Below are 16040 nucleotides of genomic sequence, written 5' to 3' on the forward strand. Positions count from 1 at the left end.
AAGCCTGCCTAATTTATACTACAATATATGTCTAATTAGTGGGTCTTGGGGAGAAACTCTCCCTGGGAGCAGGTTATCTCACAGCTGCCTATTTCAGGGCTTCTTTCACCTTCTTCTGAACCATCTGATACTGGGCACTGGATATGAGCCTAGATGGACTACAGGTCTGATCTAGTCTGGCAAAGCCTACTTTCCTATCGATGGTGTAAATCCAAGACCATGCTTTAGGTTATCTTCCTTGAGCTCCTGGGAGTCTCTAGACTTGCACTGAGATCAGAACCATGTCTCATTAAATATCATCTACTCTCATGGGTTTTTTTTCTTTCAGGAAGGGTATTTCAAAACTCCTTGGACCTCTCCAGTATATTATGTCAGCTGTCAATGACACCGAATTCAGCTCTGCTCTGCTCCTTCTCACCGGGATACCTGGGCAGGAAGACTTCCATCTCTGGATCTCTATCCCCTTCTGCTTAGTGTATGTTATTTCAATTGTAGGAAATTCAGTCATTTTGTTCATTATAAAAACAGATCCAAGCCTCCATGAGCCCATGTACATTTTCCTTTCCATGTTGGCCATCACAGACCTTGCCTTATCCATATCCACCATGCCTACAACACTGGGTATATTCTTGTTTAACTCTAGGGAGATCAGTCTGGATGCTTGTTTTGCCCAGCTGTTCTTCATTCACTCACTTTCAATCATTGAATCATCGGTACTCCTGTTGATGGCCTTTGATCGATTCATTGCTATCTGTAACCCACTGAGATATGCTTCTATCTTAACCCTGGCAAGAATTGGAAAGATGGGACTCGTGTTTGTGCTAAGAGGAGTGACCTTCATCTTCCCACTCCCCTTTCTCCTTAAACAGTTCCGATACTGTCGAGCCAATGTCCTCTCCCATTGCTACTGCCTGCACCAAGAGGTCATGAAGATGGCTTGTTCGGACATCACAGTCAACTACATCTATGGCTTCTTTCTTAACATCTCTGTGGTGGGGTTAGATTCACTGTTCATCTTCCTCTCATATGTGATGATCCTCAAAACAGTGCTGAAAGTCGTGTCCCACACGGAATGCCTTAGGACCCTGAACACGTGTCTCCCACCTCTGTGCTGTCCTGCTCTTCTACACACCACGGATTGGCTTGTCTGTGATACACAGATTTGAGGAGGGCTCTCCTCCATTGCTCAAGGTTCTCCTAGGCTACATCTCTCTTTTTGTCCCACCACTTATGAACCCAATTGTGTACAGCGTGAAAAGCAAACAGCTTCGTGCAAGGATAATCAGGGTGTTTGTCAAGTGAAGGGTCAGTTCATCACTTGGCTCCAGGGCCAGTGACATGGGAGATGAAAAACACAGGCGACGACCACCTATTCTCTTCAGAACCTTACATCCGAGATGACATGATCTACTGAACTCCACTCTGTAAAGAGAGGTTCAGATTGGGTATAAGGCCTGGAAGAATGGGAGAGGAGCTGGTGAGGGAGGCTAGCACACTGGGGGAAGGAGACCAAGGCAGGTAGCAACTTTTACAATCTGTCTGGAGAGCCAGTGGAGCAGTGTGATGTTTGCTCATAAAGAGCCGTATCGGTGCCTGCTCCAACCTCAGAATTCCTCTTGATAGAGTCAATAAAGGGAAGGGATGTGGATGTTCTTTCCCATTGTACCTGACCTGTCACTGTTCCATCTCTGGTTAAACATCCATGAGCCAGAGAAAAAGGCTATTAAAAATTTTTAAAAAATCATTAATCATAGTAATGGGGGATTTCAACTGTCCCCATACTGACTGGGTACATGTCACTTCGGGACGGGATGCCGAGATAAAGTTTCTCGACACCTTAACTGACTGCTTCTTGGAGCAGCTAGTCCTGGAACCCACAAGATGTTGTGAAGGCCAAGCCTATAACAGGGTTCCAAAAAGAACGAGATAAATTCACAGAGGACAGGCCCCTCAAAGGCTATTAGCCAGGATAGGCAGGGATGGTGTTCACAGCCTTTGTTTGCCAGAAGCTTGGAATGGGTAACAGGAGTGGAACACTTGATGTTTGCCTGTTCTGTTCATTCCTTCTGGGGCACCTGGCACTGGCCCCCTCACTGTTCCTCAGACATTCTTGTTAACTGCTGGAAATGGCCCACCTTGATTATCAGTACAAAAGGTTTTCTTCCCCCCCACCACCCACTCTCCTGCTGGTAATAGCTCATCTTAAGTGATCACTCTCCTTACAGTGTGCATGATAAACACCCATTTTTTCATGTTCTGTGTGTATATAAATCTCCTCACTGTATTTTCCACTTCATGCATCCAACGAAGTGAGCAGTAGCTCACGAAAGCTTATGCTCAAATAAATTGGTTAGTCTCTAAGGTGCCACAAGTACTCCCTTTCTTTCTGCGAATACAGACTAACACGGCTGCTACTCTGAAACCTGTCTGAAGACAGGATACTGGGTTAGATGGACCTTTGGTCTGACCCAGTGTAGACTCCATAGAGGTGGATAATAGCCCTGCCCTGCCTCACAGATGTGGTGAGAGGATAAATACATTCAAAAAGTTATGTGTGAATAAGGGTCTGACACACAAGAGACCTTGAAAGAGACTCAGGCCCAGATTCCTTATCTGGCCCCTCTCTTTGTGCTGTCCTAGCAATGCAAAGGGGTGGAAATGGTACTCAGCTCCCGCACAGAAGCACGGCTGGCTCCTATCCTATCCCAGCCCAGCCCATTCACTGTAGGGTGACCACAGTGAAAAAGCGGCATACATGCAGAAGCCCCACGCCCTCTGTGACCCCCAACTATGCCCCTCTTCTTCCCATTTGAGGCCCCTCTCTCTGCCCCGTCCCTTCCCCCAACACCCCACTCCTGCCACTCCTCTTTACCTGAGACTCCACATTCTCTTCAGGAGAGAAGCCAGAGCTGGGCCATGGAAAGGGCTGCTCAGGGATCCAGAGCCAGTGTGAGGAGCCCCAGACCCTCCACCTGTCCTTGGCATTAGGCTGAAGGGTCCAAAAGATCCCCCAGCCTGCATCCACAGCTGCCTGTATGCACCGCCTAGGGAAGGTGGAGAGTCTGGCCTCCCTATAGTAGTCTGTGCTCTTGGGGCACCCCTTACCATGACCTAGCTCCTGCCTAGCCAGGGGGAGGAGGCTTGGTGGAAGTGGAGGAGTAGGAGGAAGGGCCTGGTGCGAAAAGACGAGGCAGGAGGTGGGGCCTCACAGCAGTAGCGAGAGGATAAATACATTCAAGGATGCTCAGATACTCTGAGAGTGTAAGATCAGGGCGGTGTCAGGGTTCCACAGACCAACACCTCCGACCTTTGTCTATAAAAGGCTTCTGACCACAGCCTCCTGTAACAGCTGGCCTCTGGGAAGCTCCATGAATCCACCCCTTGGTGTCTGTGGCAGAGGTGGGGGTGCTCAGGGGTAACAGAGCGGGATAGGCTGTGGATTTATGAGGGAGAGTTGGAGCATCACAGGATGGCTGGGAGGTTCAGAAAAGTTACCAGACTTGTGTCTGAGTTGAGATTTGGAGTGTCATGAGGTCTAACTGTCAAACAATGGGTGAACAGACACGGGGGGCCTCATCTTAGACATCTGGCTGGGAGAAAGCTGTCTGAGCACAAAGATCAGCTTCACCATTTGGCCCTGTAACATGGCCATGGCTCAGAGCTATGGTGACTGGGCCCAGGCTCACAGAGGTTTCAGCAAAGGCTGCTTCCGCAAGAAAGGGGCAAACAGAGGGGAAGATGCTCTCAGGGACACTGGGAAACTAGTCTGGGTACCAGGAGCTCCTTGGCATCCCAAAAGAATGTAAGTTGGGCCAGTTCTGTTCCTGTATCTCCAGGGCAAACCTGTCTAACTTAGCTTGCAGTGATACATGAGACAGATGAGTGTAGACATATGAGAGCTGCCTGATATTTTTAAACCACTTTTCCTAATGCTTTTTTCTGCTTCTTAATAAACCTATTTGTTTTCGGGTGGCTGGGGTGACTGCATCGCGCTGGTCACAAGCACCCGAAGGGAAGAAACTGAGGAGTGCAGTCAGATCTGCATGGTGAGAAGCATTTAGCATGGAAGGGGTATTGTTCCCAGTTCAAAGAGTGGAACAACATGAGATTCCCCCAAAGAAGGAAGGGGAAAGGGACCATATATCTTTGTTTTACTGTGACAATACCAGTTCTTCTTGGTGAGCGTCTATCCTTGAGTGCCTTTGAATATTCAGAATAGCAGCTTGTTCAGCTTGCAGCCAAGATAAAGATCCACTCAAGACAATAATTCATAGAGTCAAAAAATTAAAGGCCAGAAGGAGCGAATAAATTATCTCCTCCAGAGTTTCTCAAACGGGAAGGGGCAGATGATACAAAACTACTCAAGATAGTTAAGTCTCAGGCAGACAGTGAAGAGCTACTAAAGGATCTCACAAAACTGGGGGACTGGGCAACAAAATGGAAGATGAATTTTAATGTTGCTAAATGCAAAGTAATACACATTGGAAAACATAATCCCAACTACACATCTACAATGATGGGGTTGAAATTAGCTGTTACCACTCAAGAAAGAGATCTTGGAGTCATTGTGGATAGTTCTCTGAAATCATCCAGTCAACAAGCAGCGGCAGTCAAAAAGGCAAACAGAATGTTGGGAATCATCAAGAAAGGGATAGATAATAAGACAGAAAATATCACGTTGCCTCTATATAAATCCATGATATGCTCACACCTTGAATACTGCGTGCAGATGTGGTTGTCCCATCTCAAAAAAGATGTATTGGAATTGGAAAAGGTTCAGAAAAGGGCAAGAAAAATGATTAGGGGTATAGAACGGCTTCCGTATGAGGAGAGATTAATAAGAGTGGGACTTTTCAGCTTGGAAAAGAGGCAACAGAGGGGGGGATATGATAGAGGTCTATAAAATCATGAGTGGTGTGGAGAAAGTAAATAAGGAAAAGTTATTTACTTGTTCCCATGATATAAGAACTAGGGGCCACCAAATGAAATTAATAGGTAGGAGGTTTAAAACAAACACAAGAAAGTATTTTTTCATTGAATGCACTGTCAACCTCTGGACCTCCTTGCAAGAGGGTGTTGTGAAGGCCAATACTATAACAGGGTTCAAAAGGAAGCTAGATAGATTCATGAAAGTTAGGTCCATCAATGGTTATTAACCGGGATGGGCAGGGATGATGTCCTGAGCCTTAGTTTGCCAGAAGCTGGGATTGGGTGACAGGGCATGGATCACTTGATGATAACCTGCCTTTTCATTCCCTTTGGGGCACCTGCCATTGGCCACTGTCAGAGGACAGGATACTGGGCTTGATGGACGTTTCGTCTGACTCAGTATGGCCGTTCTTATGTTCTTCAACTCATGCTGAGAAAACTGGTAGATGCCAGTTATGTGAGTTGAAAAAAAAATCTCCCCTTTACTGGAGGAATCTAGGGGGGAAGGATGTAAAACATATATTCCAGGCGAAGTTCACTCTTTGCCAGTCAGTAATGAAATTGCGTATGGATCATGGGAAAACAGAATCAAATGTCAAAGCTCAAATACAATCTAAAGCATAAGAATAAGGAAAAATATAAAGCCAGTATCCGAATTAAGGTTTTGGATAACGTCAAAGTTATTCATACATATTTTAAAGTAGAGGTAAAGGCAATGACAACGGGGGAGGGGGGGAACCACAATTCATAGAACTCGGTGGAATGTTAAGAATTACAGAAAGGCCCTCCTAGTCATCTCACTCCCACACCTATGCTAGGGGTATTAATCAACCAAGTACAATCCATGCATAAACTTGTTTTATGCTTTTTATTTACCAGCATGTTTTGAGTAACATGTCTGGGGAAAATCTCAGCTCTGTGTTCAAAGGCTGTTGCATATCTTTCCCGGTGTATAGACACCTGTGCAGTGCAAGAGAGTATAATTCGGGGTTAATACGCCAGCAAGGGCGCGAGGCAAGGGAGCTGAGAAATTGGCTGTTGTCTTCTGCCTGTGTATGATCGGCTTAGGTAAAGCACTCAGGCATCTTAGCTGGGTGTGTGGCACCACCTACTGTCGTGTTGGGTGATAACAGGGCCTGGAGAGGCTGGCTATGTCACCAGCAAAGCAGAGTCGTATTGGCCAACTCAGCTTCCTGGGTTCATCAGTAATCTCCATGGTGTCCAGAGAGATTACAAATGAACCCAGGAAACTGAGTAGCACATTCTGCCTCCTCAGCCACACTGGAACCTACATGGCACATAAAAATAAGCAAAAATTTCCCTGTGCACACCCCACAACTGGTGTCCGGAGGTCACAGCTGGACCAGGGGAGGCTTAGCCTGTCCTGGCATTTTATATCCACCACCTCTGGTTCCCAATATTCAGCTAGCTTTTCTTTTGACTGCCTCTGCACATTGAGCAGATGTTTTCAGAGAAGTACCCACAATGACTCTGTCATAAATATAAAGGGAAGGGTAAACCCCTTTAAAATCCCTCCTGGCCAGAGGAAAAATCCTCTCACCTGTAAAGGGTTAAGAAGCTAAAGGGAACCTCGCTGGCACCTGACCAAAATGACCAGTGAGGAGACAAGATACTTTCAAAAACTGGGAGGAGGGAGAAAAACAAAGGGTCTGGGTCTGTCTGTGTGATGCTTTTGCCGGGGACAGAACAGGAATGCAATCTTAGAACTTAGTAAGTAATCTAGCTAGGTGTGTGTTAGATTAGGATTTCTTTAAATGGCTGAGAAAATAGCTGTGCTGAATAGAATGACTATTCCTGTCTGTATGTCTTTTTTGTAACTTAAGGTTTTGCCTAGAGGGATTCTCTGTGTTTTGAATCTAATTACCCTGTAAGGTATTCAGCATCCTGATTTTACAGAGGTGATTCTTTTTTACTTCTGTTAAAAGTCTTCTTGTAAGGAAACGGAATGCTTTTTCATTGTTCTAAGATCCAAGGGTTTGGGTCTGTGGTTATCTATGCAAATTGGTGAGGATTTTTACCAAACCTTCCCCAGGAAGTGGGGTGCAAGGGTTGGGAGGATTTTGGGGAGAAAGACATTTCCAAACTACATTTTTTTCAAGAACCCAGATAAAGTTTGGTGGTGGCAGTGGAAGTCCAAGGGCAAAGGGTAAAATAGTTTGTACCTTGGGGAAGTTTCAACCTAAGCTGGTAAAAGTAAGCTTAGGAGGTTTTCATGCAGGTCCCCACATCTGTACCCTAGAGTTCAGAGTGGGGAAGGAACCTTGTCAGACTCCAAGATCTCTTTCTTGAGTGGCAATAACTAATTTGGAACCATCATTTTGTATGCATTACTTTGTATTTGTCAAGAAAAAAATCTGTTCCCCAGTGACCAAGTTTTCGGAGATCCCTTTGTAACTTAACATAGACTACTTTGGAGTTAAGTATATTGAATAATTGTGTCATGTCTGCAAATTTTGCCACCTCATTTTTTACCCCTTTTCCCATATCATTTATGAATATGTGGAACCGCACTGGTCCCAGTACAGATCCCTGTGGGAACATGAACAAACCATGTTCGTCCATGTGTCTGATAATTCTGTTCTTTACCATAGTTTCAACCAGTTTGCTTTGTACTGAAGCAAGGATTACAGGCCTTGTAAGTGACAGGATCACCACCGGAGCCTTTTTTTAAAAATCAGCATCACATTAGCTATGTGCCAGTCCTCTGGTCCAGAGGCTGATTTAAGTGATAGGTTACACGCCACAGTTAATTGTTCTGCAATTTGATATTTGAGTTCCTGCAGAACTCTTGGGTGAATATCATCTGGTCCTAGTGACTTTTAATGCTTAATTTATCAGTTAGTTATAAAAACTCTGTGATGCGTTGTCCCCCCTGGGGTGCAATCTGGGAGCTGATGGAACTATTGAGCCCCCTTATCCAGTCAGCTGGCTGGCCTCTCTCACACTGCTCTACTGGCTTCTCCAGGCAACAATGTTACTCAATGCGAGAGCAGGTGATGCCACACACCCAACTAAGCTACCTGAGTGTTTTATTCCTAAACCACTCAAGGACAAACAGGAGACAACAGCCAATTTCCCAGCTTCCCAACCTTGCACCGTTGGTGGAGTTTTCAACCCAGATTCATACCATCTTGCACCGCACATAGATCTGCACAATGCAAGCTCATTAATATAGGTCACCTTCCACTCAATGTGGAATAGATAGGCGATGACCTTTGTATGATCTATGAGCTTATGGATCCCCAAGAGAAACTGGAGACTTTCCATCTGCTTCTCCCTCACAACATAATGAAGGTTGCACTGATGGAGTCTATGGCTACACTCTGGGTATAGAAAGTTCAAAACCTCCTGACCAGTCTAGGGCTGCGGTACTGTGCCCATCCGCTACTCTAAGCAGCCTTCCCATCACTGTACAGCCCCTTCCACCCTGTACAACGCTCCTTCAGCAGATCCTAGGGGCAGTGGCTACTGTGATAGGACCAGGTCACACATTTCTGATGAACCTGTGCTATCCAGGAGCTGGAGAGGGTCCTAGAGCAGTTGTGGAGGCCCAGAGATTGTGGGGAGGTGGTCTAGCTACCAGTGGTCACTGAAATCTGTGTATAACTTCGGGTCCCCCTGGATTCTGGAGCCTCCTGTTATGCCTCAGGGAGAATTGCAGGACTGGAAGGGACCTCAAGAGGTCATCAAGTCCAGACTCCTGTGCTCATGGAAGATCTAAGTATTATCGAGACCATTCCTGACAGGTGTTTCTCTATCCTGCTCTTAAAAATTACAATGATGGAGATTCCACAACCTCCCTGGGCAATTTATTCCAGCACTTAACCACCCTAACGGAGAGGAGGTTTATATCCTACTGGAAGGATCCAAGGAAATTACAAGTATGCAGCCTTGTGGAATCTCCCTTTCTGAGCTTGCACCCTGGGTTTGTAATGCAGGAAAGGGGGCTGTCGGGGAGAAATCTGATCCTCTATGAAGTATTAGTATTATTACTATTATTTATTTCAGCAAGATCACAGCTGTGACAGCATCATCATTATCGCTCAGCTGCCCCGAGGGACTAACCAGAACAATAGGAACAGTGATGAGAAGCCCAGTTTCCAGGAATAGAGCCTGCAGCAGGGCTGGAACTGCAGTCCAGTTGCGTAGGATCACTGCGAATCCCCTGTGATTTGGCCTCCTGCACTTTGCCATTGGCCGTGATGGGGGTTACAGCTGGTGCACACTGAGCCAAGCAGCTGAGGTTCCCTGATGGCCAAGTGACCTCCCCAAAGGAATATGCAAGCATGCTTCATAAAGACAGCTGCCTCCCTATCTGAACAGATACTGCCTGCTGCCCGTGCTACCTCTCTGATGACTCCTTGTCCTTTAGGGTGAAGACCTCTGGTGTCAGCGGCTCCTCTTCTAGTAGGAATTGGGTACGTTGGCAGGTTTCGCTACTTTACAAATGCAAAGCGGAGGGGAAAGGCTGCAAGCTGTTTACATGTGTCGATGTTCTGTGCAGTGTCAGAGGGCTCAGCCGGGCTGTTGGGTTGACTCAGTGAAACGCTGATAGAACTGGAGAACTTGGGAACCCCTCTACTACATCTGCCCAAGCTCCTCAAGGGGCTATTGAAGCTACACACAAATCTGACATTCAAAGAGAACTTGAAGTGTTAAAAAACCGCAATATCCCCAATGAGACTTTATCAGTGGGTCCCATTTTTGGAGGTACGGTGTGCTCTGGGCACGATCCTGCCAGGGGCTGAGTGACTGGAGAACCCAGGAAATATCAGTCAATAGTTCAAAAAATTGCCACAGGTTTATTTGCTCCTGGAAATTGAATCAGCAAATACATTTTCATAGATTTTATTATTTGGATTGATTATGAACGCAGGTATTCAGAGCTGTGTTGCTCTGTGGTAACAGGTGAGATAAGGCATATTTCTGTTATCTGAATGGCTGAGGGCTCTAGCATCTCTGCTCTGTAGATACAACTAAAAGTTAAAGGGCTACCTGCATCTCACCCCCATCTCTGGTCTCCAAGTGCCAGATGTCAGGGCAAGTAGCCTTCCCTCTCATGGGGTAGAATCTCGCCATCCTCCCACCCTCAGACTGCGTCCTATGGTTCTTCCCTTTGGGAGTCTGTGACTCGTGGTGAGATGAGGGACCAACCAGCCTTCTTAACCCAAACTACTCTTTAATCTGAAGAGCAGGAAGAAAGCGTAACATGGGAGAATCAGAGGGCTTTCAAACATCAGTTTGTACACGTCACTGACCTCCAAACCCTCCTACTCTGATGGGGACCAAGGCAGGCCGAGGCCTTCAGATATCCCCAGAGGTGTCTGTGCCTGTCAGTCTGCAGAGCTTCTCACAGCAGCTGTCCCACCTCTGGCCAGACTCACAGCGCTGGCCAAAACAAGCTGTGTGATGTGGCTGGAACCCAGAAATAGGCTCTTCCCAGCTTGTAGCTCCAGTTCTCTCTCTCAACCTCCCTGAAGTGCTGACTGAGAAATGCCTTTTCTTGAGCTGTTGCTTCCCTTCCTGCTTGTTTTCCAGCAGCCTGCTATGAAACTAGGAAGAGCCACAATGGTTTCAGCCAATAGAGCCATAACATAAACATCCCAATCGTTAACCCAATATAGCTCTGCAGCAAACATCCCCAGAACTGGGTTTAACATGTTCATACATTATGGCAGCTCAGCTCCATGTCTGACAGCATGCCATTCCTGGGTGCAATGTATTTTATGAAAACAGGGGGGTTATATGTTCTTCCCATGACCTGATTTCCCTCCTGTACCTCCGCCCAAGAGGGGGTTTCTGGAGGGTCTGGGATTAAGAAGGTGCACTGCCACAAGGAACCAGTATGCCTTGCTGAAGTATAGCAGAATAGCAGCGTGTTCAGGTTGCAGCCTTAGGTGTGAGAGGGTATTGCCTGGTAGGTGGAGGGAGTGGGAATAGAATATCACAGAATATCAGGGCTGGAAGGGACCTCTGGAGGTCATCTCGTCCAACCCCCTGCTCAAAGCAGGGCCAATCCCCAACTAAATCATCCCAGCCAGGGCTTTGTCAAGCCTGACCTTAAAAAAAGGGAGTTGACTGGTAACTTGGATGGGTGGGCAAAGATGAGCAGGCATTGAACTGCAAGAAAGCTTATTTTTTGCCCAAACCCAGGGGAACCTGGGACATAACACCTGGGAAAAGGGTTCGAGGTATCCCAAGCGAAAGCCTCAGATTTGGCAGTGCAAGAGAAGAAAGAAATGTATTATCACGGAGAGGAATGGTATGAGTACACATACATTTATTCGGAACTGTACTTTGAGCGAGGTTAAGAATTGCTGCAAGGTCGCAGAGGACGTCCTTGCTCAAAATAGTCCCCTGTGCATTTGGAGCTATGTAAAGAAAAGACTGAGTCCAGAAGAATAGATTAGATTATGTAGGAAGAGGATAGCTTTAATAAGCTGTGAGTTGCGCACCTCCTTCCCAAAATAGTAATATCCTGTTTAGTAGTAGGGAGGGGGAGGTCAGTAATGGAAACAGAGGCATGTGCATGGCTGGCCCCTTAGCCATGCCTGTAAGTGTGGCCTCGAGGGATTTATATTTGCATTAGCAGTACTTACAGACAAAAGCGTGTGTGTTTGTGTGTGTGTGCGGGTGATGGATCCGACCGCGTCATGATATTTAAAAGCCTGGCCATTTTTTTTTTTTTTGCTTAGGTGTGAGTAAGGCTTGGCAGCTGGTTGAGATACCGGTTGGAGCTGGTTGCCCAGGGCTACTTGGCTTGAGCATTCAGCTGCCCAACGTCCTGTGTCCCCACATACAAAACACTGTGAGATAGGGGGAAGGGTGGGGACGGGACCAGGACCAGATTGAAAGGGCAGGGAGGTGCTGCACGCCTTCAATTGGCCATGATTTTGTCCCTGACTAGGCTTTTGGGCCTTGCGCCTGCAATTTTTTTGGGTATGCCCGAGACACCCACCATTATAGCAGGCTAAATTACTTTTTACTGTTACCACAGAAACGCGAGTAGCCTTGCTCCTTATTTCTTTAGCTTGTTTGGCTTTGCATTTAGAGGCCCACATACAGATGGATTTATAATCAGAGCCTGGGTTCACTTTTAAATTAAGGGCTGTTTGCAGGTGAGAGTTAAAACCTTTCTTTAAGATTTTTAGAAAGACCTGATTCGTTTTCTTTGGCTCTGCAATGCCTGCATTGCTGGGATACATTTCCCTTTTATATTTTGACAATATTGAGCCGCAGTCTCATTCTTGTCTTGTATGCAGCCCACGATCGGTCCCCAATTACCGGTTTTGTTCCCCAAAGCTTCCTGGACGGCTTCCTTAAACTCAGTGCAGGCATGGGTCATATCATTTTTAGATTTAAATGTAACAGAGGCCCAAATGCCATTTCGGTGTTCTTTTGTAGGGATTTTGGCCCATGCTAGATCAGGGCATTTAGCTTTTGTTAAGATATAAAGATTCCTGGGATGTAACGAAAAGGTGGCTTACTTTTTTCCAGAACATTAAATTTGGGGGTTTGGGCTTTAGATTAGGGAGATTTTTTTAGTAAGCCCCTCGTTTCCTTTGTGCTGAGAGGAGTGTACTTATCAGTATTATGAGCCACTCTGTTTTCACCTGTCCCGGACCACCGATTATCTTGATTTTCCCCCTTGTTTGCCAGGTTCCAATTTTGAATTTGTTTATTAAGGTGTTTCCAATTAATTTTATTTTGGTTTTTATTAGTATCGCTGCTTGAGTCAGGGTCAGTAAAAATACCCTTCTGTTGTATGCCTGCAACAATACGACGTGCAGAGGAGTTGTGTGGTTTTTTTAGTTTTGTTTTAGAGCCTTGTTATTTGCTTTAAACTGACTTAGCTTGCGGTTGCAATCTGCCTTTTGATTTAGCTCTGTTGTAAGAGCCTTTTGGAGTATTTCCAACTTTTGTCACTTTATTTATATTAACAATCTATCATTACAATCCCCTTCTCTAATTTTTTTGGTTTGATTAGATCACCACAACACGCTGTCCATCGTACTCATGCCCTTATTTCATTTCTTTTTTGCTATTGTTTTTAGAAGCTTTTTATGTTTTCCTTTTATAAAATCAATGTGTCTCCCTGCAGCAGAGGGCATTAGTGATGTTCCCCAGGACCAGTCAATGCATCTCCTTCCTAGAGGGTATGATTGGGGCACCCTGGGGCATGCCAGCAAGTCCCCCTCCCAGAGCGGGAAACATTGATGCAGTCTGCGGCAATTTATACAACATTTTATCCCAGCTTCCTGAAACCCACTTAAGCAACACTTCAGGGAGGACCAACTGAGCACACCCTTGTACTCAGTTTTACTGCAGCACACGTTTTGGTGCTCAGTACCTGGCAATGCAGCTGTTGCCTCCAGTGATCCCTACACCCCAAAAACCCTGGCAGTGCGGCTGTCGCCTCCAGTGATCCCTGTACCCCAAAAACGCTGGCAGTGCAGCCTTCGCCTCCAGTGATCCCTGCACCCAGAAAACTTGGCCACAAACACACGCACATTCAGTCCTCTTGTCTGTGTGTCCTATATGTGGTTCCTATTAAAAAAAAAGGGTGTGAAGGGGTGTCCCAAACCAAGGCGTGCACTAGAGGTCGTAAGTAAAAGGATACTTATCTCTATTCCTGGATGTGAGAAACTCTCTGAGGATTCCTGATCACACCCTGCTCGCTGTGCCAAACTGTTAAGCAAAAAGATTCTTTTCCCCAAGAATCAGGCAAGCACAGACAATACTGAAGGGGGTTTATTCACGGTACCGGGAAGACTGACAAGCAACTTCGAAAATATGGTGCCATTGTGGCCAGTTCTATACATTTTCTTATTAATGTATTTACATGTATTTATACATATGAAAACAAACATTATTACAAATCAAAATAAAACCCTAAACAAAAATAAAAATGAAAACAATACATACATATAAAGGTTATCCTATCTGCATCAAACATTTATAACTACCTTGCGGGGGAAGGAGGCAGGGTGGGGGTAAAAATAAGTGCTTACAAATATCCGGTGGGCTGTGAAGGGCGGGTTTGTTCTCTTCTAAAAGCTAAATTAGTGGGCAGCCATTACCATATAAGCTTATCAATTGTTTACAATTGTCAGCGTCCTTGCTACTGAATGCTACTATAGCATTCCTGCTTGTTCTCCTGTTTCTATCTTAGCTGTTAGCTACATTTTAACTGTTGCCTAAAATATCAATGGGCTCGAGAGCTTAACAGGTGTCAAACAGGGACCGGATGTTTATATGGGTAAACAGAAAATCCAATTACAGTAGTGAGGACTTAACGAAAATCTCTTAGAAGGGCTCTAAACCTGCCTAATTTATACTACAATATATGTCTAATTAATGGTTCTTGCGGAGAAACTCTCCTTGGGAGCAGGTTATCTCACAGCTGCCTATTTCAGGGCTTCTTTCACCTTCTTCTGAACCATCTGATACTGGGCACTGGATATGAGCCTAGATGGACTACAGGTCTGATCTAGTCTGGCAATGCCTATGTTCCTATCGATGATGTAAATCCAAGACCATTCTTTAGCTTATCTTCCTTGAGCTCCTGGGAGTCTCTAGACTTGCACTGAGATCAGAACCATGTCTCATTAAATATCATCTACTCTCATGGTTTTTTTTTCTTTCAGGAAGGGTATTTCAAAACTCCTTGGACCTCTCCAGTATATTATGTCAGCTGTCAATGACACCGAATTCAGCTCTGCTCTGCTCCTTCTCACCGGGATACCTGGGCAGGAAGACTTCCATCTCTGGATCGCTATCTCCTTCTGCTTAGTGTATGTTATTTCAATTGTAGGAAATTCAGTCATTTTGTTCATTATAAAAACAGATCCAAGCCTCCATGAGCCCATGTACATTTTCCTTTCCATGCTGGCCGTCACAGACCTTGCCTTATCCATATCCACCATGCCTACAACACTGGGTATATTCTTGTTTAACTCTAGGGAGATCAGTCTGGATGCTTGTTTTGCCCAGCTGTTCTTCATTCACTCACTTTCATTCATTGAATCATTGGTACTCCTGTTAATGGCCTTTGATCGATTCGTTGCTATCTGTAACCCACTGAGATATTCTTCTATCTTAACCCTGCCAAGAATTGGAAAGATGGGACTGGTGTTTGTGCTAAGAGGGTTGTCTGTAATCTTTCCACTCCCCTTTCTCCTTAAACGGTTCCGATATTGTCGAGCCAATGTCCTCTCCCATTGCTACTGCCTGCACCAAGAGGTCATGAAGATGGCTTGTTCGGACATCACAGTCAACTACATCTATGGCTTCTTTCTTAACATCTCCGTGGTGGGGTTAGATTCACTGTTCATCTTCCTCTCATATGTGATGATCCTCAAAACAGTGCTGAAAGTCGCGTCCCGCGCGGAGTGCCTTAGGGCCCTGAACACATGTGTCTCCCACCTCTGTGCTGTCCTGCTCTTCTACACACCACGGATTGGCTTGTCTGTGATACACAGATTTGAGGAGGGCTCTCCTCCATTGCTCAAGGTTCTCCTGGGCTACATCTCTCTGTTTGTCCCACCACTTATGAACCCAATTGTGTACAGCGTGAAAAGCAAACAGCTTCGTGCAAGGATAATCAGGGTGTTTGTCAAGTGAAGGGTCAGTTCATCACTTGGCTCCAGGGCCAGTGACATGGGAGATGAAAAACATGGGCCACGACCTCCTATTCTATTCAGGACCTTACGTCCGAGATGACATGATCTACTGAATTCCACTCTGTAAAGAGAGGTTCAGATTGGGTATAAGGCCTGGAAGAATGGGAGGGGGCTGGTGAGGGAGGCTAGCACACTGGGGGAAGGAGACCAAGGCAGGTAGCAGCTTTTACAATCTGTCTGTGTTCATGGAGAGCCAGTGGACCAGTGTGACGTTTGCTCATAAAGAGCCGTATCGGTGCCCGCTCCAACCTCAGAATTCCTCTTGATAGGGTCAATAAAGAGAAGGGATGTGGATGTTGTTTCCCATTGTACCTGACCTGTCACTGTTCCGTCTCTGGTTAAACATGCATGAGCCATGGAAAAAGCTGAGAAATGTTCTGCAGTTCCAATCCTCGCCTTTCCTGAGTG

At 45.8% G+C, this 16040-nt stretch overlaps 1 protein-coding gene and 1 pseudogene across 1 annotated transcript; both read left to right on the forward strand.

Annotated features, from left to right (window-relative positions):
- The first annotated feature begins 368 nt into the window (after window positions 1-368).
- LOC141980695 (olfactory receptor 51G2-like) lies at window positions 369-1302 on the forward strand (annotated as a pseudogene).
- A 13335-nt stretch (window positions 1303-14637) lies between these two features.
- Window positions 14638-15573, forward strand: LOC141980703 (olfactory receptor 51G2-like). The gene has a single exon (XM_074942183.1). The coding sequence runs from the start codon at window positions 14638-14640 to the stop codon at window positions 15571-15573; it is 936 nt and encodes a 311-aa protein (XP_074798284.1).
- The last annotated feature ends 467 nt before the right edge of the window (window positions 15574-16040 follow it).

The sequence above is a fragment of the Natator depressus genome, chromosome 1, assembly GCF_965152275.1.
Source record: "Natator depressus isolate rNatDep1 chromosome 1, rNatDep2.hap1, whole genome shotgun sequence".
In the NCBI taxonomy this organism is placed as follows: domain Eukaryota; kingdom Metazoa; phylum Chordata; order Testudines; family Cheloniidae; genus Natator; species Natator depressus.